The sequence below is a fragment of the Camellia sinensis genome, chromosome 13, assembly GCF_055761805.1.
Source record: "Camellia sinensis isolate YWXY chromosome 13, ASM5576180v1, whole genome shotgun sequence".
NCBI lineage: Eukaryota > Viridiplantae > Streptophyta > Magnoliopsida > Ericales > Theaceae > Camellia > Camellia sinensis.
Window position 1 is genome coordinate 141478807 of NC_138973.1, and position 23056 is coordinate 141501862.

Below are 23056 nucleotides of genomic sequence, written 5' to 3' on the forward strand. Positions count from 1 at the left end.
TTGTCTAAACTTACGGAACTAGCACGGGACTCCTAGTTTGAAAACTAAGTCCAAAAATGCACTTTTTTCACACTTAAGGTTGAATATAGGCCACCGGGGGCCAAAATCGTGTAACAGTCACGAGAAGGCCCGGGGAACAGCTCAGACACCTCGGGAGGGACCAATGTAAGTTGTGAAAACTTACGGAACTAGAACGGGACTACCGCTTTGAATACTAAGTCGAAAAAGACATTTTTTTCACAATTAAGCTCGAAAATAGGCCATCGGTTGCCAAAACTGTGTAACAGTCACGAGAAGGACCGTGGAATAGCTCAAACACCTTGGGAGGGACCAATCTAAGTTGTGGAAACTTCCGGAACAAGCACGGGACTCGCGGTTTGAAAACTAAGTAAAAAAATACACTTTTCTAGCACTTAAGCCTGAAAAGAGGCCATCGGGCACCAAAATCGTGTAACAGTCACGAGAAGACCCTAGGAAAACCTCAAACACCTCGGGCGGGACCAACGTGAGTTGCGAAAACTTACGGTACTAGCACAGGACTTCCGATTTGAAAACTAAGTCGAAAGAGACACTTTTTTTCACACTTAAGCTTAAAAATAGTCCATCGGGTGCCAAAATCGTGTAACAGTCACGAGAAGGATCGGCAATGCCTGAAACACCGCAGGCGTGGCCAATGTACGTTGTGCAAACTTTCAGAACTGGCACGGGACTCACGGTTTGAAAACTAACTGAAAAAATGCACTTTTTCACACTTAAGCTTGAAAATAGGCCTTCACGGACCAAAATCGTGTAACAGTCACGAGAAGGCCTGGGGAACGCCTCGAAACACCTCGGGAGGGACCAATGTAAGTTGTGGAAACTTACGGAAGTAGCACGGGACTCCTGGTTCGAAAACTAAGTCAAAAATTGCACTTTTTTTACACTTAAGCATGAAAATTAGCCATCGGGGTGCCAATGTCGTGTAACAGTCACGAGATGGCCGGGGGAACCCCTCAAACACCTTAGAAGGGACCAATTTAAGTTGCGAAAACTTACAGAATTATCAAGGGATTCCTAGTTTGAAAACTAAGTCCAAAAAGACACTTTTCTCACACTTAAGAATGAAAATAGGCCAAAATTGGGGGTCAAAATCGGGTAACTGTCTCGAGAAGGCCTGGGCAACACACATCAACCACCTCGGGAGGGTCCAATGTAAGTTGTCTAAACTTACGGAACTAGCACGGGACTCCTAGTTTGAAAACTAAGTCCAAAAATGCACTTTTTTCACACTTAAGGTTGAATATAGGCCACCGGGGGCCAAAATCGTGTAACAGTCACGAGAAGGCCCGGGGAACAGCTCAGACACCTCGGGAGGGACCAATGTAAGTTGTGAAAACTTACGGAACTAGAACGGGACTACCGCTTTGAATACTAAGTCGAAAAAGACATTTTTTTCACAATTAAGCTCGAAAATAGGCCATCGGTTGCCAAAACTGTGTAACAGTCACGAGAAGGACCATGGAATAGCTCAAACACCTTGGGAGGGACCAATCTAAGTTGTGGAAACTTCCGGAACAAGCACGGGACTCGCGGTTTGAAAACTAAGTAAAAAAATACACTTTTCTAGCACTTAAGCCTGAAAAGAGGCCATCGGGCACCAAAATCGTGTAACAGTCACGAGAAGACCCTAGGAAAACCTCAAACACCTCGGGCGGGACCAGCGTGAGTTGCGAAAACTTACGGTACTAGCACAGGACTTCCGATTTGAAAACTAAGTCGAAAGAGACACTTTTTTTCACACTTAAGCTTAAAAATAGTCCATCGGGTGCCAAAATCGTGTAACAGTCACGAGAAGGATCGGGAATGCCTGAAACACCGCAGGAGTGGCCAATGTACGTTGTGCAAACTTTCAGAACTGGCACGGGACTCACGGTTTGAAAACTAACTGAAAAAATGCACTTTTTCACACTTAAGCTTGAAAATAGGCCTTCACGGACCAAAATCGTGTAACAGTCACGAGAAGGCCTGGGGAACGCCTCGAAACACCTCGGGAGGGACCAATGTAAGTTGTGGAAACTTACGGAAGTAGCACGGGACTCCTGGTTCGAAAACTAAGTCAAAAATTGCACTTTTTTTACACTTAAGCATGAAAATTAGCCATCGGGGTGCCAATGTCGTGTAACAGTCACGAGATGGCCGGGGGAACCCCTCAAACACCTTAGAAGGGACCAATTTAAGTTGCGAAAACTTACAGAATTATCAAGGGATTCCTAGTTTGAAAACTAAGTCCAAAAAGACACTTTTCTCACACTTAAGAATGAAAATAGGCCAAAATTGGGGGTCAAAATCGGGTAACTGTCTCGAGAAGGCCTGGGCAACACACATCAACCAGCTCGGGAGGGTCCAATGTAAGTTGTCTAAACTTACGGAACTAGCACGGGACTCCTAGTTTGAAAACTAAGTCAAAAAATGCACTTTTTTCACACTTAAGCTTGAATATAGGCCACCGGGGGCCAAAATCGTGTAACAGTCACGAGAAGGCCCGGGGAACAGCTCAGACACCTCGGGAGGGACCAATGTAAGTTGTGAAAACTTACGGAACTAGAACGGGACTACCGCTTTGAATACTAAGTCGAAAAAGACATTTTTTTCACAATTAAGCTCGAAAATAGGCCATCGGTTGCCAAAACTGTGTAACAGTCACGAGAAGGACCGTGGAATAGCTCAAACACCTTGGGAGGGACCAATCTAAGTTGTGGAAACTTCCGGAACAAGGACGGGACTCGCGGTTTGAAAACTAAGTAAAAAAATACACTTTTCTAGCACTTAAGCCTGAAAAGAGGCCATCGGGCACCAAAATCGTGTAACAGTCACGAGAAGACCCTAGGAAAACCTCAAACACCTCGGGCGGGACCAACGTGAGTTGCGAAAACTTACGGTACTAGCACAGGACTTCCGATTTGAAAACTAAGTCGAAAGAGACACTTTTTTTCACACTTAAGCTTAAAAATAGTCCATCGGGTGCCAAAATCGTGTAACAGTCACGAGAAGGATCGGCAATGCCTGAAACACCGCAGGCGTGGCCAATGTACGTTGTGCAAACTTTCAGAACTGGCACGGGACTCACGGTTTGAAAACTAACTGAAAAAGTGCACTTTTTCACACTTAAGCTTGAAAATAGGCCTTCACGGACCAAAATCGTGTAACAGTCACGAGAAGGCCTGGGGAACGCCTCGAAACACCTCGGGAGGGACCAATGTAAGTTGTGGAAACTTACGGAAGTAGCACGGGACTCCTGGTTCGAAAACTAAGTCAAAAATTGCACTTTTTTTACACTTAAGCATGAAAATTAGCCATCGGGGTGCCAATGTCGTGTAACAGTCACGAGATGGCCGGGGGAACCCCTCAAACACCTTAGAAGGGACCAATTTAAGTTGCGAAAACTTACAGAATTATCAAGGGATTCCTAGTTTGAAAACTAAGTCCAAAAAGACACTTTTCTCACACTTAAGAATGAAAATAGGCCAAAATTGGGGGTCAAAATCGGGTAACTGTGTCGAGAATCAACCACCTCGGGAGGGTCCAATGTAAGTTGTCTAAACTTACGGAACTAGCACGGGACTCCTAGTTTGAAAACTAAGTCCAAAAATGCACTTTTTTCACACTTAAGGTTGAATATAGGCCACCGGGGGCCAAAATCGTGTAACAGTCACGAGAAGGCCCGGGGAACAGCTCAGACACCTCGGGAGGGACCAATGTAAGTTGTGAAAACTTACGGAACTAGAACGGGACTACCGCTTTGAATACTAAGTCGAAAAAGACATTTTTTTCACAATTAAGCTCGAAAATAGGCCATCGGTTGCCAAAACTGTGTAACAGTCACGAGAAGGACCGTGGAATAGCTCAAACACCTTGGGAGGGACCAATCTAAGTTGTGGAAACTTCCGGAACAAGCACGGGACTCGCGGTTTGAAAACTAAGTAAAAAAATACACTTTTCTAGCACTTAAGCCTGAAAAGAGGCCATCGGGCACCAAAATCGTGTAACAGTCACGAGAAGACCCTAGGAAAACCTCAAACACCTCGGGCGGGACCAACGTGAGTTGCGAAAACTTACGGTACTAGCACAGGACTTCCGATTTGAAAACTAAGTCGAAAGAGACACTTTTTTTCACACTTAAGTGTTAGAATTTACCATAAACCTACCACCACTACCACCTCACCTACTCCACTAAACCTAACCCACTACACCACTACCACCTCCACTTCACCTACTCTCCACCTACTCTCAAACACACTCCTATATAATAGGAATCCTTGTAATTGTAATAATCACAACACATTAATATCAATCAATAATACATATATTTTCACATGGTATCAGAGCGGGTTTAGAACCTAATATTTTCGCTTCACCGGCGGGCGGCAACCTCACCTTAGTCGCCCGCCGGACCTCAATCTAGTCTGCTAAAATTCTCTACACATACCTTCATTCTTCTTCACCACCTCGCCGAAGCAAACTCAAAATCCCTCTGGGAAATTTCGTCGAATACCATGTCTGCAATTCAGGAAGGTGGCACTGCCCCAACTCCATCAACATTTGGAACTTGTTTTGATGAGCCGTTTTCTCTTTCATTGGTTTCAAAAGGGAAAAACCTTGTTAAGTTTGGCTTCGGTAGTCCTGCTGAGCCATTTGAATCAGTCCATGACGCGAGAGATCCACTGATTTTGCAAAACAAAGCTCCTAGATGGCACGAGCAGTTGCAGTGTTGGTGCCTTAATTTCAAAGGACGTGTCACAGTGGCCTCTGTCAAGAACTTTCAGCTGGTGGCTGCTATTGAGGCGCACCAAAATGTTCCAGCCACGGGAAGCACCACATCACAGCTGCAACGCCCATGGGAGCCACCTCTGCACTGGACCACTCGTTCTCTCTCTCTGATCTATGGTAATATCAACAAAGCTTCAAATAAAATAACTCAACCCATGTGATCCACTCTACCACAAACCACTAAAATACAATTCCTCATAGCCCCTGCTTGACACACCACCCACCTTTCTTGTTATTATATTTTATTTCCTTTACCACCACCCACGTTTCTCTTACTTTACAACCAAACCTCTTTTATTTGTCAGACTCCACATCTCCCACAATGTGCTGTTGCCCAAACCCATCATTCCTTCCACTAGAGTCTATAGAATATATATATATATATATATATATATTTTTGATTCCAAAAAAAAAAAATAATAATAATAAAGTAAAATAAAATAAAATAAAAAAAAATAATAATAATAATAAAAAAAAAATAAATAAATAAATAAAAAGGACGAATGAAGAAGCGGAAGAACTGCACACCAATCTTATTTTATTCATGTCGGGGTTCACCCCGATCACATTTTTACATCAAAAAAAAAAAAAAAAAAAAAAAAAAAAAAAAATACAACAACACACCCCAAGTGGGATTTTTCTTCTCTACTCTGCTGCAGGCCTCTTCTTCTTGCCTCCGTCCTGGACGGCCCTTGCCGATGTTGCCTCCGTGTTTCCTTGTCCACCGAGCACGTTCACTCCCCCATACTCCTCCACTGCAGCATATGGCGGCCCTCCAAATCGGAACATAACGGTGGCCTTCTGCTTAAGCTCCTTATTTTCTGCCTTCAGCACACTTATCTCTGCTCGCGCATCCTTATACATGCGTTGGAGCAGAGCCAGCTGGGAGTTTAAATGCTGCACCTCATTTGTTCTACTCTGCAGCCGGTTCGACAGGTTTGTGACCGCCGTCATGCTTTCCACACATGCCTTCAAAGTATACTGATTGGCCTCCACATCCGACTGCCCTGCCATTCTTTGCTCCACCGACCGCATCGGAAAGTTCAACGGAGCAAACTCCGGGGCGCTTGGTTGAGGTTCCAGTGCCACCGCACCCGTTCTCTCTCTCGTTGACTCGTTGAGGTCGGGAAAGAGGGTAAGCAGCCCGCGGGAAGACGATGAAGCCATTTTCTAGGCAACAGAGTGTTATACAGAATCTCTCTCAGAAATCTCTCTCAGCACAAGGAACTCTCTTTCTCAGCAACACGAAAGATTTTTCAGAGGTTTCTCTCAGTTTTTCTCTGCCTCAGCCTCTGCCTTCGTCTTGGTTATATAGCCAAGGCAGCCACGCGCATCGCGCGCCTCTTGACGCCCGACAAACTGGCACGCCTTTTCATGGCACATCTTTTGATAAAGTGGGCACGCCTTTTGATGGCACGCCTTTTGATGAATTGGGCACTCCTTTTGATGGCACGCCTTTTTTGAAAGATTGGGCACACCTTTTGAGGGTGCAACTTTTTAAGGGTCCGACAAGACTCTGTAAACTGTCCCGACATTGATTCCGGTTAGTTTCTACAAGGGTCCGACAAGACTCTGTAAACTGTCCCGACATTGGTTCCGGTTAGCTCCTTCATGGGTCCGACAAGACTCTGTAAACTGTCCCGACATTGATTCCGGTTAGCTCCTTCATGGGTCCGACAAGACTCTGTAAACTGTCCCGACATAGATTCCGGTTAGTTTCTACAAGGGTCCGACAAGACTCTGTAAACTGTCCCGACATAGATTCCGGTTAGTTTCTACAAGGGTCCGACAAGACTCTGTAAACTGTCCCGACATTGATTCCGGTTAGTTTCTACAAGGGTCCAGCAAGACTCCGTAAACTGTCTTCTACAACGGTCCGACATGACCCCATAAACTGTCTTCTACAACGGTCCGACATGACCCCATAAACTGTCTTCTACATCGGTCTGACACCACCATACAGTGTCCTCTACAACGTTATGACACCACCATACAGTGTCTTCACCAACGGTCTGACACGACCATACAGTGTCTCCTATCATTTTTTTTTATGTATTTTCTTGTTTTGTTCCTCTCTTCAAACTCAAGTTGGTTAGTTTCTATCCTCCTTGAGTTTGCGGGGGGCTGTTAGAATTTACCATAAACCTACCACCACTACCACCTCACCTACTCCACTAAACCTAACCCACTACACCACTACCACCTCCACTTCACCTACTCTCCACCTACTCCCAAACACACTCCTATATAATAGGAATCCTTGTAATTGTAATAATCACAACACATTAATATCAATCAATAATACATATATTTTCACATTAAGCTTAAAAATAGTCCATCGGGTGCCAAAATCGTGTAACAGTCACGAGAAGGATCGGGAATGCCTGAAACACCGCAGGCGTGGCCAATGTACGTTGTGCAAACTTTCAGAACTGGCACGGGACTCACGGTTTGAAAACTAACTGAAAAAATGCACTTTTTCACACTTAAGCTTGAAAATAGGCCTTCACGGACCAAAATCGTGTAACAGTCACGAGAAGGCCTGGGGAACGCCTCGAAACACCTCGGGAGGGACCAATGTAAGTTGTGGAAACTTACGGAAGTAGCACGGGACTCCTGGTTCGAAAACTAAGTCAAAAATTGCACTTTTTTTACACTTAAGCATGAAAATTAGCCATCGGGGTGCCAATGTCGTGTAACAGTCACGAGATGGCCGGGGGAACCCCTCAAACACCTTAGAAGGGACCAATTTAAGTTGCGAAAACTTACAGAATTATCAAGGGATTCCTAGTTTGAAAACTAAGTCCAAAAAGACACTTTTCTCACACTTAAGAATGAAAATAGGCCAAAATTGGGGGTCAAAATCGGGTAACTGTCTCGAGAAGCCCTGGGCAACACACATCAACCACCTCGGGAGGGTCCAATGTAAGTTGTCTAAACTTCCGGAACTAGCACGGGACTCTTAGTTTGAAAACTAAGTCCAAAAATGCACTTTTTTCACACTTAAGCTTGAATATAGGCCATCGGGGGCCAAAATCGTGTAACAGTCACGAGAAGGCCCGGGGAACAGCTCAGACACCTCGGGAGGGACCAATGTAAGTTGTGAAAACTTACGGAACTAGAACGGGACTACCGCTTTGAATACTAAGTCGAAAAAGACATTTTTTTCACAATTAAGCTCGAAAATAGGCCATCGGTTGCCAAAACTGTGTAACAGTCACGAGAAGGACCGTGGAATAGCTCAAACACCTTGGGAGGGACCAATCTAAGTTGTGGAAACTTCCGGAACAAGCACGGGACTCGCGGTTTGAAAACTAAGTAAAAAAATACACTTTTCTAGCACTTAAGCCTGAAAAGAGGCCATCGGGCACCAAAATCGTGTAACAGTCACGAGAAGACCCTAGGAAAACCTCAAACACCTCGGGCGGGACCAACGTGAGTTGCGAAAACTTACGGTACTAGCACAGGACTTCCGATTTGAAAACTAAGTCGAAAGAGACACTTTTTTTCACACTTAAGCTTAAAAATAGTCCATCGGGTGCCAAAATCGTGTAACAGTCACGAGAAGGATCGGCAATGCCTGAAACACCGCAGGAGTGGCCAATGTACGTTGTGCAAACTTTCAGAACTGGCACGGGACTCACGGTTTGAAAACTAACTGAAAAAGTGCACTTTTTCACACTTAAGCTTGAAAATAGGCCTTCACGGACCAAAATCGTGTAACAGTCACGAGAAGGCCTGGGGAACGCCTCGAAACACCTCGGGAGGGACCAATGTAAGTTGTGGAAACTTACGGAAGTAGCACGGGACTCCTGGTTCGAAAACTAAGTCAAAAATTGCACTTTTTTTACACTTAAGCATGAAAATTAGCCATCGGGGTGCCAATGTCGTGTAACAGTCACGAGATGGCCGGGGGAACCCCTCAAACACCTTAGAAGGGACCAATTTAAGTTGCGAAAACTTACAGAATTGTCAAGGGATTCCGAGGTTGAAAACTAAGTCCAAAAAGACACTTTTCTCACACTTATGAATGAAAATAGGCCAAAATTGGGGGTCAAAATCGGGTAACTGTCTCGAGAAGGCCTGGGCAACACACATCAACCACCTCGGGAGGGTCCAATGTAAGTTGTCTAAACTTACGGAACTAGCACGGGACTCCTAGTTTGATAACTAAGTCAAAAAATGCACTTTTTTCACACTTAAGCTTGAATATAGGCCACCGGGGGCCAAAATCGTGTAACAGTCACGAGAAGGCCCGGGGAACAGCTCAGACACCTCGGGAGGGACCAATGTAAGTTGTGAAAACTTACGGAACTAGAACGGGACTACCGCTTTGAATACTAAGTCGAAAAAGACATTTTTTTCACAATTAAGCTCGAAAATAGGCCATCGGTTGCCAAAACTGTGTAACAGTCACGAGAAGGACCGTGGAATAGCTCAAACACCTTGGGAGGGACCAATCTAAGTTGTGGAAACTTCCGGAACAAGCACGGGACTCGCGGTTTGAAAACTAAGTAAAAAAATACACTTTTCTAGCACTTAAGCCTGAAAAGAGGCCATCGGGCACCAAAATCGTGTAACAGTCACGAGAAGACCCTAGGAAAACCTCAAACACCTCGGGCGGGACCAACGTGAGTTGCGAAAACTTACGGTACTAGCACAGGACTTCCGATTTGAAAACTAAGTCGAAAGAGACACTTTTTTTCACACTTAAGCTTAAAAATAGTCCATCGGGTGCCAAAATCGTGTAACAGTCACGAGAAGGATCGGCAATGCCTGAAACACCGCAGGCGTGGCCAATGTACGTTGTGCAAACTTTCAGAACTGGCACGGGACTCACGGTTTGAAAACTAACTGAAAAAGTGCACTTTTTCACACTTAAGCTTGAAAATAGGCCTTCACGGACCAAAATCGTGTAACAGTCACGAGAAGGCCTGGGGAACGCCTCGAAACACCTCGGGAGGGACCAATGTAAGTTGTGGAAACTTACGGAAGTAGTACGGGACTCCTGGTTCGAAAACTAAGTCAAAAATTGCACTTTTTTTACACTTAAGCATGAAAATTAGCCATCGGGGTGCCAATGTCGTGTAACAGTCACGAGATGGCCGGGGGAACCCCTCAAACACCTTAGAAGGGACCAATTTAAGTTGCGAAAACTTACAGAATTATCAAGGGATTCCTAGTTTGAAAACTAAGTCCAAAAAGACACTTTTCTCACACTTAAGAATGAAAATAGGCCAAAATTGGGGGTCAAAATCGGGTAACTGTGTCGAGAATCAACCACCTCGGGAGGGTCCAATGTAAGTTGTCTAAACTTACGGAACTAGCACGGGACTCCTAGTTTGAAAACTAAGTCCAAAAATGCACTTTTTTCACACTTAAGGTTGAATATAGGCCACCGGGGGCCAAAATCGTGTAACAGTCACGAGAAGGCCCGGGGAACAGCTCAGACACCTCGGGAGGGACCAATGTAAGTTGTGAAAACTTACGGAACTAGAACGGGACTACCGCTTTGAATACTAAGTCGAAAAAGACATTTTTTTCACAATTAAGCTCGAAAATAGGCCATCGGTTGCCAAAACTGTGTAACAGTCACGAGAAGGACCGTGGAATAGCTCAAACACCTTGGGAGGGACCAATCTAAGTTGTGGAAACTTCCGGAACAAGCACGGGACTCGCGGTTTGAAAACTAAGTAAAAAAATACACTTTTCTAGCACTTAAGCCTGAAAAGAGGCCATCGGGCACCAAAATCGTGTAACAGTCACGAGAAGACCCTAGGAAAACCTCAAACACCTCGGGCGGGACCAACGTGAGTTGCGAAAACTTACGGTACTAGCACAGGACTTCCGATTTGAAAACTAAGTCGAAAGAGACACTTTTTTTCACACTTAAGCTTAAAAATAGTCCATCGGGTGCCAAAATCGTGTAACAGTCACGAGAAGGATCGGCAATGCCTGAAACACCGCAGGCGTGGCCAATGTACGTTGTGCAAACTTTCAGAACTGGCACGGGACTCACGGTTTGAAAACTAACTGAAAAAATGCACTTTTTCACACTTAAGCTTGAAAATAGGCCTTCACGGACCAAAATCGTGTAACAGTCACGAGAAGGCCTGGGGAACGCCTCGAAACACCTCGGGAGGGACCAATGTAAGTTGTGGAAACTTACGGAAGTAGCACGGGACTCCTGGTTCGAAAACTAAGTCAAAAATTGCACTTTTTTTACACTTAAGCATGAAAATTAGCCATCGGGGTGCCAATGTCGTGTAACAGTCACGAGATGGCCGGGGGAACCCCTCAAACACCTTAGAAGGGACCAATTTAAGTTGCGAAAACTTACAGAATTATCAAGGGATTCCTAGTTTGAAAACTAAGTCCAAAAAGACACTTTTCTCACACTTAAGAATGAAAATAGGCCAAAATTGGGGGTCAAAATCGGGTAACTGTCTCGAGAAGGCCTGGGCAACACACATCAACCACCTCGGGAGGGTCCAATGTAAGTTGTCTAAACTTACGGAACTAGCACGGGACTCCTAGTTTGAAAACTAAGTCCAAAAATGCACTTTTTTCACACTTAAGGTTGAATATAGGCCACCGGGGGCCAAAATCGTGTAACAGTCACGAGAAGGCCCGGGGAACAGCTCAGACACCTCGGGAGGGACCAATGTAAGTTGTGAAAACTTACGGAACTAGAACGGGACTACCGCTTTGAATACTAAGTCGAAAAAGACATTTTTTTCACAATTAAGCTCGAAAATAGGCCATCGGTTGCCAAAACTGTGTAACAGTCACGAGAAGGACCATGGAATAGCTCAAACACCTTGGGAGGGACCAATCTAAGTTGTGGAAACTTCCGGAACAAGCACGGGACTCGCGGTTTGAAAACTAAGTAAAAAAATACACTTTTCTAGCACTTAAGCCTGAAAAGAGGCCATCGGGCACCAAAATCGTGTAACAGTCACGAGAAGACCCTAGGAAAACCTCAAACACCTCGGGCGGGACCAGCGTGAGTTGCGAAAACTTACGGTACTAGCACAGGACTTCCGATTTGAAAACTAAGTCGAAAGAGACACTTTTTTTCACACTTAAGCTTAAAAATAGTCCATCGGGTGCCAAAATCGTGTAACAGTCACGAGAAGGATCGGGAATGCCTGAAACACCGCAGGAGTGGCCAATGTACGTTGTGCAAACTTTCAGAACTGGCACGGGACTCACGGTTTGAAAACTAACTGAAAAAATGCACTTTTTCACACTTAAGCTTGAAAATAGGCCTTCACGGACCAAAATCGTGTAACAGTCACGAGAAGGCCTGGGGAACGCCTCGAAACACCTCGGGAGGGACCAATGTAAGTTGTGGAAACTTACGGAAGTAGCACGGGACTCCTGGTTCGAAAACTAAGTCAAAAATTGCACTTTTTTTACACTTAAGCATGAAAATTAGCCATCGGGGTGCCAATGTCGTGTAACAGTCACGAGATGGCCGGGGGAACCCCTCAAACACCTTAGAAGGGACCAATTTAAGTTGCGAAAACTTACAGAATTATCAAGGGATTCCTAGTTTGAAAACTAAGTCCAAAAAGACACTTTTCTCACACTTAAGAATGAAAATAGGCCAAAATTGGGGGTCAAAATCGGGTAACTGTCTCGAGAAGGCCTGGGCAACACACATCAACCAGCTCGGGAGGGTCCAATGTAAGTTGTCTAAACTTACGGAACTAGCACGGGACTCCTAGTTTGAAAACTAAGTCAAAAAATGCACTTTTTTCACACTTAAGCTTGAATATAGGCCACCGGGGGCCAAAATCGTGTAACAGTCACGAGAAGGCCCGGGGAACAGCTCAGACACCTCGGGAGGGACCAATGTAAGTTGTGAAAACTTACGGAACTAGAACGGGACTACCGCTTTGAATACTAAGTCGAAAAAGACATTTTTTTCACAATTAAGCTCGAAAATAGGCCATCGGTTGCCAAAACTGTGTAACAGTCACGAGAAGGACCGTGGAATAGCTCAAACACCTTGGGAGGGACCAATCTAAGTTGTGGAAACTTCCGGAACAAGGACGGGACTCGCGGTTTGAAAACTAAGTAAAAAAATACACTTTTCTAGCACTTAAGCCTGAAAAGAGGCCATCGGGCACCAAAATCGTGTAACAGTCACGAGAAGACCCTAGGAAAACCTCAAACACCTCGGGCGGGACCAACGTGAGTTGCGAAAACTTACGGTACTAGCACAGGACTTCCGATTTGAAAACTAAGTCGAAAGAGACACTTTTTTTCACACTTAAGCTTAAAAATAGTCCATCGGGTGCCAAAATCGTGTAACAGTCACGAGAAGGATCGGCAATGCCTGAAACACCGCAGGCGTGGCCAATGTACGTTGTGCAAACTTTCAGAACTGGCACGGGACTCACGGTTTGAAAACTAACTGAAAAAGTGCACTTTTTCACACTTAAGCTTGAAAATAGGCCTTCACGGACCAAAATCGTGTAACAGTCACGAGAAGGCCTGGGGAACGCCTCGAAACACCTCGGGAGGGACCAATGTAAGTTGTGGAAACTTACGGAAGTAGCACGGGACTCCTGGTTCGAAAACTAAGTCAAAAATTGCACTTTTTTTACACTTAAGCATGAAAATTAGCCATCGGGGTGCCAATGTCGTGTAACAGTCACGAGATGGCCGGGGGAACCCCTCAAACACCTTAGAAGGGACCAATTTAAGTTGCGAAAACTTACAGAATTATCAAGGGATTCCTAGTTTGAAAACTAAGTCCAAAAAGACACTTTTCTCACACTTAAGAATGAAAATAGGCCAAAATTGGGGGTCAAAATCGGGTAACTGTCTCGAGAATCAACCACCTCGGGAGGGTCCAATGTAAGTTGTCTAAACTTACGGAACTAGCACGGGACTCCTAGTTTGAAAACTAAGTCCAAAAATGCACTTTTTTCACACTTAAGGTTGAATATAGGCCACCGGGGGCCAAAATCGTGTAACAGTCACGAGAAGGCCCGGGGAACAGCTCAGACACCTCGGGAGGGACCAATGTAAGTTGTGAAAACTTACGGAACTAGAACGGGACTACCGCTTTGAATACTAAGTCGAAAAAGACATTTTTTTCACAATTAAGCTCGAAAATAGGCCATCGGTTGCCAAAACTGTGTAACAGTCACGAGAAGGACCGTGGAATAGCTCAAACACCTTGGGAGGGACCAATCTAAGTTGTGGAAACTTCCGGAACAAGCACGGGACTCGCGGTTTGAAAACTAAGTAAAAAAATACACTTTTCTAGCACTTAAGCCTGAAAAGAGGCCATCGGGCACCAAAATCGTGTAACAGTCACGAGAAGACCCTAGGAAAACCTCAAACACCTCGGGCGGGACCAACGTGAGTTGCGAAAACTTACGGTACTAGCACAGGACTTCCGATTTGAAAACTAAGTCGAAAGAGACACTTTTTTTCACACTTAAGCTTAAAAATAGTCCATCGGGTGCCAAAATCGTGTAACAGTCACGAGAAGGATCGGCAATGCCTGAAACACCGCAGGCGTGGCCAATGTACGTTGTGCAAACTTTCAGAACTGGCACGGGACTCACGGTTTGAAAACTAACTGAAAAAGTGCACTTTTTCACACTTAAGCTTGAAAATAGGCCTTCACGGACCAAAATCGTGTAACAGTCACGAGAAGGCCTGGGGAACGCCTCGAAACACCTCGGGAGGGACCAATGTAAGTTGTGGAAACTTACGGAAGTAGCACGGGACTCCTGGTTCGAAAAATAAGTCAAAAATTGCACTTTTTTTACACTTAAGCATGAAAATTAGCCATCGGGGTGCCAATGTCGTGTAACAGTCACGAGATGGCCGGGGGAACCCCTCAAACACCTTAGAAGGGACCAATTTAAGTTGCGAAAACTTACAGAATTATCAAGGGATTCCTAGTTTGAAAACTAAGTCCAAAAAGACACTTTTCTCACACTTAAGAATGAAAATAGGCCAAAATTGGGGGTCAAAATCGGGTAACTGTGTCGAGAATCAACCACCTCGGAAGGGTCCAATGTAAGTTGTCTAAACTTACGGAACTAGCACGGGACTCCTAGTTTGAAAACTAAGTCCAAAAATGCACTTTTTTCACACTTAAGGTTGAATATAGGCCACCGGGGGCCAAAATCGTGTAACAGTCACGAGAAGGCCCGGGGAACAGCTCAGACACCTCGGGAGGGACCAATGTAAGTTGTGAAAACTTACGGAACTAGAACGGGACTACCGCTTTGAATACTAAGTCGAAAAAGACATTTTTTTCACAATTAAGCTCGAAAATAGGCCATCGGTTGCCAAAACTGTGTAACAGTCACGAGAAGGACCGTGGAATACCTCAAACACGTTGGGAGGGACCAATCTAAGTTGTGGAAACTTCCGGAACAAGCACGGGACTCGCGGTTTGAAAACTAAGTAAAAAAATACACTTTTCTAGCACTTAAGCCTGAAAAGAGGCCATCGGGCACCAAAATCGTGTAACAGTCACGAGAAGACCCTAGGAAAACCTCAAACACCTCGGGCGGGACCAACGTGAGCTGCGAAAACTTACGGTACTAGCACAGGACTTCCGATTTGAAAACTAAGTCGAAAGAGACACTTTTTTTCACACTTAAGCTTAAAAATAGTCCATCGGGTGCCAAAATCGTGTAACAGTCACGAGAAGGATCGGCAATGCCTGAAACACCGCAGGAGTGGCCAATGTACGTTGTGCAAACTTTCAGAACTGGCACGGGACTCACGGTTTGAAAACTAACTGAAAAAATGCACTTTTTCACACTTAAGCTTGAAAATAGGCCTTCACGGACCAAAATCGTGTAACAGTCACGAGAAGGCCTGGGGAACGCCTCGAAACACCTCGGGAGGGACCAATGTAAGTTGTGGAAACTTACGGAAGTAGCACGGGACTCCTGGTTCGAAAACTAAGTCAAAAATTGCACTTTTTTTACACTTAAGCATGAAAATTAGCCATCGGGGTGCCAATGTCGTGTAACAGTCACGAGATGGCCGGGGGAACCCCTCAAACACCTTAGAAGGGACCAATTTAAGTTGCGAAAACTTACAGAATTATCAAGGGATTCCGAGTTTGAAAACTAAGTCCAAAAAGACACTTTTCTCACACTTAAGAATGAAAATAGGCCAAAATTGGGGGTCAAAATCGGGTAACTGTCTCGAAAAGGCCTGGGCAACACACATCTACCACCTCGGGAGGGTCGGAACTAGCACGGGACTCCTAGTTTGAAAACTAAGTCCAAAAATGTACTTTTTTCACACTTAAGCTTGAATATAGGCCACCGGAGGCCAAAATCGTGTAACAGTCACGAGAAGGCCCGGGGAACAGCTCAGACACCTCGGGAGGGACCAATGTAAGTTGTGAAAACTTACGGAACTAGAACGGGACTACCGCTTTGAATACTAAGTCGAAAAAGACATTTTTTTCACAATTAAGCTCGAAAATAGGCCATCGGTTGCCAAAACTGTGTAACAGCCACGAGAAGGACCGTGGAATACCTCAAACACCTTGGGAGGGACCAATCTAAGTTGTGGAAACTTCCGGAACAAGCACGGGACTCGCGGTTTGAAAACTAAGTAAAAAAATACACTTTTCTAGCACTTAAGCCTGAAAAGAGGCCATTGGGCACCAAAATCGTGTAACAGTCACGAGAAGACCCTAGGAAAACCTCAAACACCTCGGGCGGGACCAACGTGAGTTGCGAAAACTTACGGTACTAGCACAGGACTTTCGATTTGAAAACTAAGTCGAAAGAGACACTTTTTTTCACACTTAAGTTTAAAAATAGTCCATCGGGTGCCAAAATCGTGTAACAGTCACGAGAAGGATCGGGAATGCCTGAAACACCGCAGGAGTGGCCAATGTACATTGTGCAAACTTTCAGAACTGGCACGGGACTCACGGTTTGAAAACTAACTGAAAAAATGCACTTTTTCACACTTAAGCTTGAAAATAGGCCTTCACGGACCAAAATCGTGTAACAGTCACGAGAAGGCCTGGGGAACGCCTCGAAACACCTCGGGAGGGACCAATGTAAGTTGTGAAAACTTACGGAAGTAGCACGGGACTCCTGGTTCGAAAACTAAGTCAAAAATTGCACTTTTTTTACACTTAAGCATGAAAATTAGCCATCGGGGTGCCAATGTCGTGTAACAGTCACGAGATGGCCGGGGGAACCCCTCAAACACCTTAGAAGGGACCAATTTAAGTTGCGAAAACTTACAGAATTATCAAGGGATTCCTAGTTTGAAAACTAAGTCCAAAAAGACACTTTTCTCACACTTAAGATTGAAAATAGGCCAAAATTGGGGGTGAAAATCGGGTAACTGTCTCGAGAAGGCCTGGGCAACACACATCAACCACCTCGGGAGGGTCCAATGTAAGTTGTCTAAACTTACGGAACTAGCACGGGACTCCTAGTTTGAAAACTAAGTCCAAAAATGTACTTTTTTCACACTTAAGCTTGAATATAGGCCACCGGAGGCCAAAATTGTGTAACAGTCACGAGAAGGCCCGGGGAACAGCTCAGACACCTCGGGAGGGACCAATGTAAGTTGTGAAAACTTACGGAACTAGAACGGGACTACCGCTTTGAATACTAAGTCGAAAAAGACATTTTTTTCACAATTAAGCTCGAAAATAGGCCATCGGTTGCCAAAACTGTGTAACAGTCACGAGAAGGACCGTGGAATACCTCAAACACCTTGGGAGGGACCAATCTAAGTTGTGGAAACTTCCGGAACAAGCACGGGACTCGCGGTTTGAAAACTAAGTAAAAAAATACACTTTTCTAGCACTTAAGCCTGAAAAGAGGCCATCGGGCACCAAAATCGTGTAACAGTCACGAGAAGACCCTAGGAAAACCTCAAACACTCGGGCGGGACCAACGTGAATTGCGAAAACTTACGGTACTAGCACAGGACTTCCGATTTGAAAACTAAGTCGAAAGACACATTTTTTTTCACACTTAAGCTTAAAAATAGTCCATCGGGTGCCAAAATCGTGTAACAGTCACAAGAAGGATCGGGAATGCCTGAAACACCGCAGGAGTGGCCAATGTACGTTGTGCAAACTTTCAGAACTGGCACGGGACTCACGGTTTGAAAACTAACTGAAAAAATGCACTTTTTCACACTTAAGCTTGAAAATAGGCCTTCACGGACCAAAATCGTGTAACAGTCACGAGAAGGCCTGGGGAACGCCTCGAAACACCTCGGGAGGGACCAATGTAAGTTGTGGAAACTTACGGAAGTAGCACGGGACTCCTGATTCGAAAACTAAGTCAAAAATTGCACTTTTTTTACACTTAAGCATGAAAATTAGCCATCGGGGTGCCAATGTCGTGTAACAGTCACGAGATGGCCGGGGGAACCCCTCAAACACCTTAGAAGGGACCAATTTAAGTTGCGAAAACTTACAGAATTATCAAGGGATTCCTAGTTTGAAAACTAAGCCCAAAAAGACACTTTTCTCACACTTAAGAATGAAAATAGGCCAAAATTGGTGGTCAAAATCGGGTAACTGTCTCGAGAAGGCCTGGGCAACACACATCTACCACCTCGGGAGGGTCCAATGTAAGTTGTCTAAACTTCCGGAACTAGCACGGGACTCTTAGTTTGAAAACTAAGTCCAAAAATGCACTTTTTTCACACTTAAGCTTGAATATAGGCCATCGGGGGCCAAAATCGTGTAACAGTCACGAGAAGGCCCGGGGAACAGCTCAGACACCTCGGGAGGGACCAATGTAAGTTGTGAAAACTTACGGAACTAGAACGGGACTACCGCTTTGAATACTAAGTCGAAAAAGACATTTTTTTCACAATTAAGCTCGAAAATAGGCCATCGGTTGCCAAAACTGTGTAACAGTCACGAGAAGGACCGTGGAATACCTCAAACACCTTGGGAGGGACCAATCTAAGTTGTGGAAACTTCCGGAACAAGCACGGGACTCGCGGTTTGAAAACTAAGTAAAAAAATACACTTTTCTAGCACTTAAGCCTGAAAAGAGGCCATCGGGCACCAGAATCGTGTAACAGTCACGAGAAGACCCTAGGAAAACCTCAAACACCTCGGGCGGGACCAACGTGAGTTGTGAAAACTTACAGTACTAGCACAGGACTTCCGATTTGAAAACTAAGTCGAAAGAGACACTTTTTTTCACACTTAAGCTTAAAAATAGTCCATCGGGTGCCAAAATCGTGTAACAGTCACGAGAAGGATCGGGAATGCCTGAAACACCGCAGGAGTGGCCAATGTACGTTGTGCAAACTTTCAGAACTGGCACGGGACTCACGGTTTGAAAACTAACTGAAAAAATGCACTTTTTCACACTTAAGCTTGAAAATAGGCCTTCACGGACCAAAATCGTGTAACAGTCACGAGAAGGCCTGGGGAACGCCTCGAAACACCTCGGGAGGGACCAATGTAAGTTGTGGAAACTTACAGAAGTAGCACGGGACTCCTGGTTCGAAAACTAAGTCAAAAATTGCACTTTTTTTACACTTAAGCATGAAAATTAGCCATCGGGGTGCCAATGTCGTGTAACAGTCACGAGATGGCCGGGGGAACCCCTCAAACACCTTAGAAGGGACCAATTTAAGTTGCGAAAACTTACAGAATTATCAAGGGATTCCTAGTTTGAAAACTAAGTCCAAAAAGACACTTTTCTCACACTTAAGAATGAAAATAGGCCAAAATTGGGGGTCAAAATCGGGTAACTGTCTCGAGAAGGCCTGGGCAACACATCAACCACCACGGGAGGGTCCAATGTAAGTTGTCTAAACTTGCGGAACTAGCACGGGACTCCTAATTTGAAAACTAAGTCCAAAAATACACTTTTTTCACACTTAAGTTTGAATATAGGCCATCAGGGGCCAAAATCGTGTAACAGTCACGAGAAGGCCCGGGGAACAGCTCAGACACCTCGGGAGGGACCAATGTAAGTTGTGAAAACTTACGGAACTAGAACGGGACTTTCGCTTTAAATACTAAGTCGAAAAAGACATGTTTTTCACAATTAAGCTTGAAAATAGGCCATCGGTGGCCAAAACTGTGTAACAGTCACGAGAAGAACCGTGGAATACCTCAAACACCTTGGGAGGGACTAATGTAAGTTGTGGAAACTTCCTCAACAAGCACGGGACTCGCGGTTTGAAAACTAAGTCCAAAAATGCAGTTTCTACCACTTGAGCTTGAAAAGAGGCCATGGGGCACCAAAATCGTGTAACAGTCACGAGAAAGCCCTGGGAACACCTCAAACACCTTGGGCGGGACCAACGTTAGTTGTGAAAACTTACGGTACTAGCACGGGACTTCCGGTTTAAAAACTAAGTCGAAAAAGCCACTTTTTTCACACTTAAGTTTAAAAATAGTCCATTGGCTGCGAAAATCGTGTAACAGTCACGAGAAGGATCGGGAATGCCTCAAACACCGCAAGAGTGGCCAATGTACGTTGTGCAAACTTTCAGAACTGGCATGGGACTCACGGTTTGAAAATTAACTCAAAAAATGCACTTTTTCACACTTAAGCTTGAAAATAGGCCTTCACGGACCAAAATCGTGTAACAGTCACGAGAAGGCCCGGGGAACGCCTCAAACACCTTGGGAGGGACCAATGTAAGTTGTGAAAACTTACGGAAGTAGCACAGGACTCCTGATTCGAAAACTAAGTCAAAAATTGCACTTTTTTTACACTTAAGCATGAAAATTAGCCATCGGGTGCCAATGTCGTGTAACAGTCACGAGATGGCCGGGGGAACCCCTCAAACACCTTAGAAGGGACCAATTTAAATTGTGGAAACTTACAGAAGTATCACGGGATTCTTAGTTTGAAAACTAAGTCCGAAAAGATACTTTTCTCACACTTAAGAATGAAAATAGGCCAAAATTGGGGACCAAAATCGGGTAACTGTCACGAGAAGGCCTGGGCAGCACATCAACCACCACGGGAGGGTCCAATGTAAGTTGTCTAAACTTACGGAACTAGCACGGGAATCCTAGTTTGAAAACTTAGTCCAAAAATGCACTTTTTTCACACTTAAGCTTGAATATAGGCCATCGGGGGCCAAAATTGTGTAACAGTCACGAGAAGACCCGAGGAACAGCTCAGACATCTCGGGAGGGACCAATGTAAGTTGTGAAAACTTACGGAACTAGAACGGGACTTCCGCTTTGAATACTAAGTCGAAAAAGACATTTTTTTCACAATTAAGCTTGAAAATAGGCCATCGGTGGCCAAAACTGTGTAACAGTCACGAGAAGGACCGTGGAATACCTCAAACACCTTGGGAGAGACCAATGTAAGTTGTGGAAACTTCCGGAACAAGCACGGGACTCGCGGTTTGAAAACTAAGTTAAAAAATACACGAGAAGGCTCGGGGGAACACGTCAAACATCCCGGGAGGGACCAATGTAAGTTGTGAAAACTTACGGAACCAGCACGGGACTCCTGGTTTGAAAACTAGGTCCGAAACGGCACTTTTCTCGTACCTAAACTTGAAAATAGTCCATCGAGGGGCCAAAATCGTGTGACAGTCAAGAGAAGGTCGGGGGAACACCTCAAGCACCTAGGGAGGGACCAACGTGAGTCGTGGAAACTTACGGAACTCGCATGGGACTCTCGGTTTGAAAACTACGTCAAAAAATGCACTTCCTAAACACTTAAGTTTGAAAATAGGCCATCGGGGGCCCCCCAAAATCCTGTAACAGTCCCGAGAAACCAATGTAAGTTGTGGAAACTTACGGAACTAGCGTGGGACTTCTGGTTTGAAAACTAGGTTGGAAAATGTACTTTTTTCGCACTTAAGCTTGAGGATAGGCCTCGGCGGGCCGAACTCGTGTAACAATTACGAGAAGGCCCGGAACACCTCGAACATCTCAGGAGGGACCAATTTGAGTTGTGAAAACTTAACAACTAGGCACGGGACTCGCAATTTGAAAACTAGGTCGGAAAATACACTTTTTTAACACTTAAGCTTGGAAGTAGGCCATTGGGGGCCAAAATCATGTAATAGTCACAAGAAGGGCCAGGAACACCTCAAACATCTCGGGAGTGACCAACGTGAGTTGTGAAAACTTACAGAAATAGCACGGGACTCCCAGTTTGAAAACTAAGTTGGAAAGAGACACTTTTTCCACACTTAGGCTTGGAAATAGGAAACCGGGGGGGGGCCAAAACCGTGTAACAGTCACGAGAAGGACCGGGAAATGCCCCAAACACCTCGGGAGGGTCCAAGGTAAGTTTCGGAGGCTTACGGAACTAGCACGGGACTCTCGGTGTGAGAACTAAATAAAAAAATGCACTTTTTTGACACTTAAGCTTGAAAATAAGCCGTCAGGGGCCAAAATCGTGTAACAGTCACGAGAAGGCCCGGGGAACACGTCAAACACCCTGGGAGGGACCAATGTAACTTTTGAAAACTTACGGAACTAGCACTGGACTCCCGATTTGAAAACTAAGTCCGAAACGGCACTTTTCTCGCACCTAAGCTTGAAAATAGTCCATCAGGGGGCCAAAATCGTATAACGGTCAAGAAAAGGTCCGGAGAACACCTCAAACACCTAGGGAGGGACCAACGTGAGTCGTGGAAACTTACGAAACTCGCATGGGACTCCCGGTTAGAAAACTAAGTCAAAAGTAAATCAATTTTTAATTAACTCAAATTTAATTATAATTTAAGTAAAAATAACTTTTCAAAAGTCATTTGCATCGAACTATTTTTTAAAATTTTTTATTCACTAAAAACGACATTGGTAAAGTCGTGTTCTTGAAAACGGCTTTGCTAAAGCCGTCTCACCGATAATGGGAATAAAGAAGAAAAAGACACCCTAGACTGCGACTAAAATTTTGAAAATGGCATAATCAGGGAAATTGGCCTAAATGCAGCCTTTCGCTCTCTCTCACTCACTCTCTCGTTCTTTCATCTCTCTCTCTAGCAATCAGTGATCGGCCGGCGAGACAGCTGATGGTGATCGAATCAGGTTCGCCTTTGCAACACATTCGGTTGATCCAATTAATTCCAAATCGAGATCGTACGACCTCGCTCTCAAATTCGATCCGCCCAATTTCAAAGGTAATTTTAGGGGTTTTTTTTTTTCTTTTTTGGGTTTCATCTTGCAAAAGCTGGACCTTTATCAACAGAATATCGATCTTCATTAGTTGGAAAATAATTTATTTCCTTATCGTTTTGTTAATAGGGTTTGCGATTGTTT

General features: G+C 44.7%; 1 protein-coding gene across 42 annotated transcripts in view; it reads left to right on the forward strand.

The window, feature by feature from the left end:
- Positions 1-23056, forward strand: part of LOC114296077 (proteinaceous RNase P 1, chloroplastic/mitochondrial-like) — a 79858-nt gene that overhangs the window by 51087 nt on the left and 5715 nt on the right. For 24 of the 42 annotated variants that reach the window (XR_014349718.1, XM_082903629.1, XM_082903614.1 and 21 more), the window contains one exon: positions 22781-22917. The exons of 17 other annotated variants lie outside the window; for them this stretch is intronic. Coding sequence is in view for 20 of the 25 variants with exons in the window: in XM_082903614.1 (XP_082759740.1) it covers positions 22781-22917 (137 nt within the window). In the remaining 5 variants the exon portion in view is untranslated. Of the gene's footprint in view, positions 1-22778; positions 22918-23056 lie in introns of those variants that run through there. One more of the 42 variants, XM_082903636.1, reaches the window with a different exon arrangement.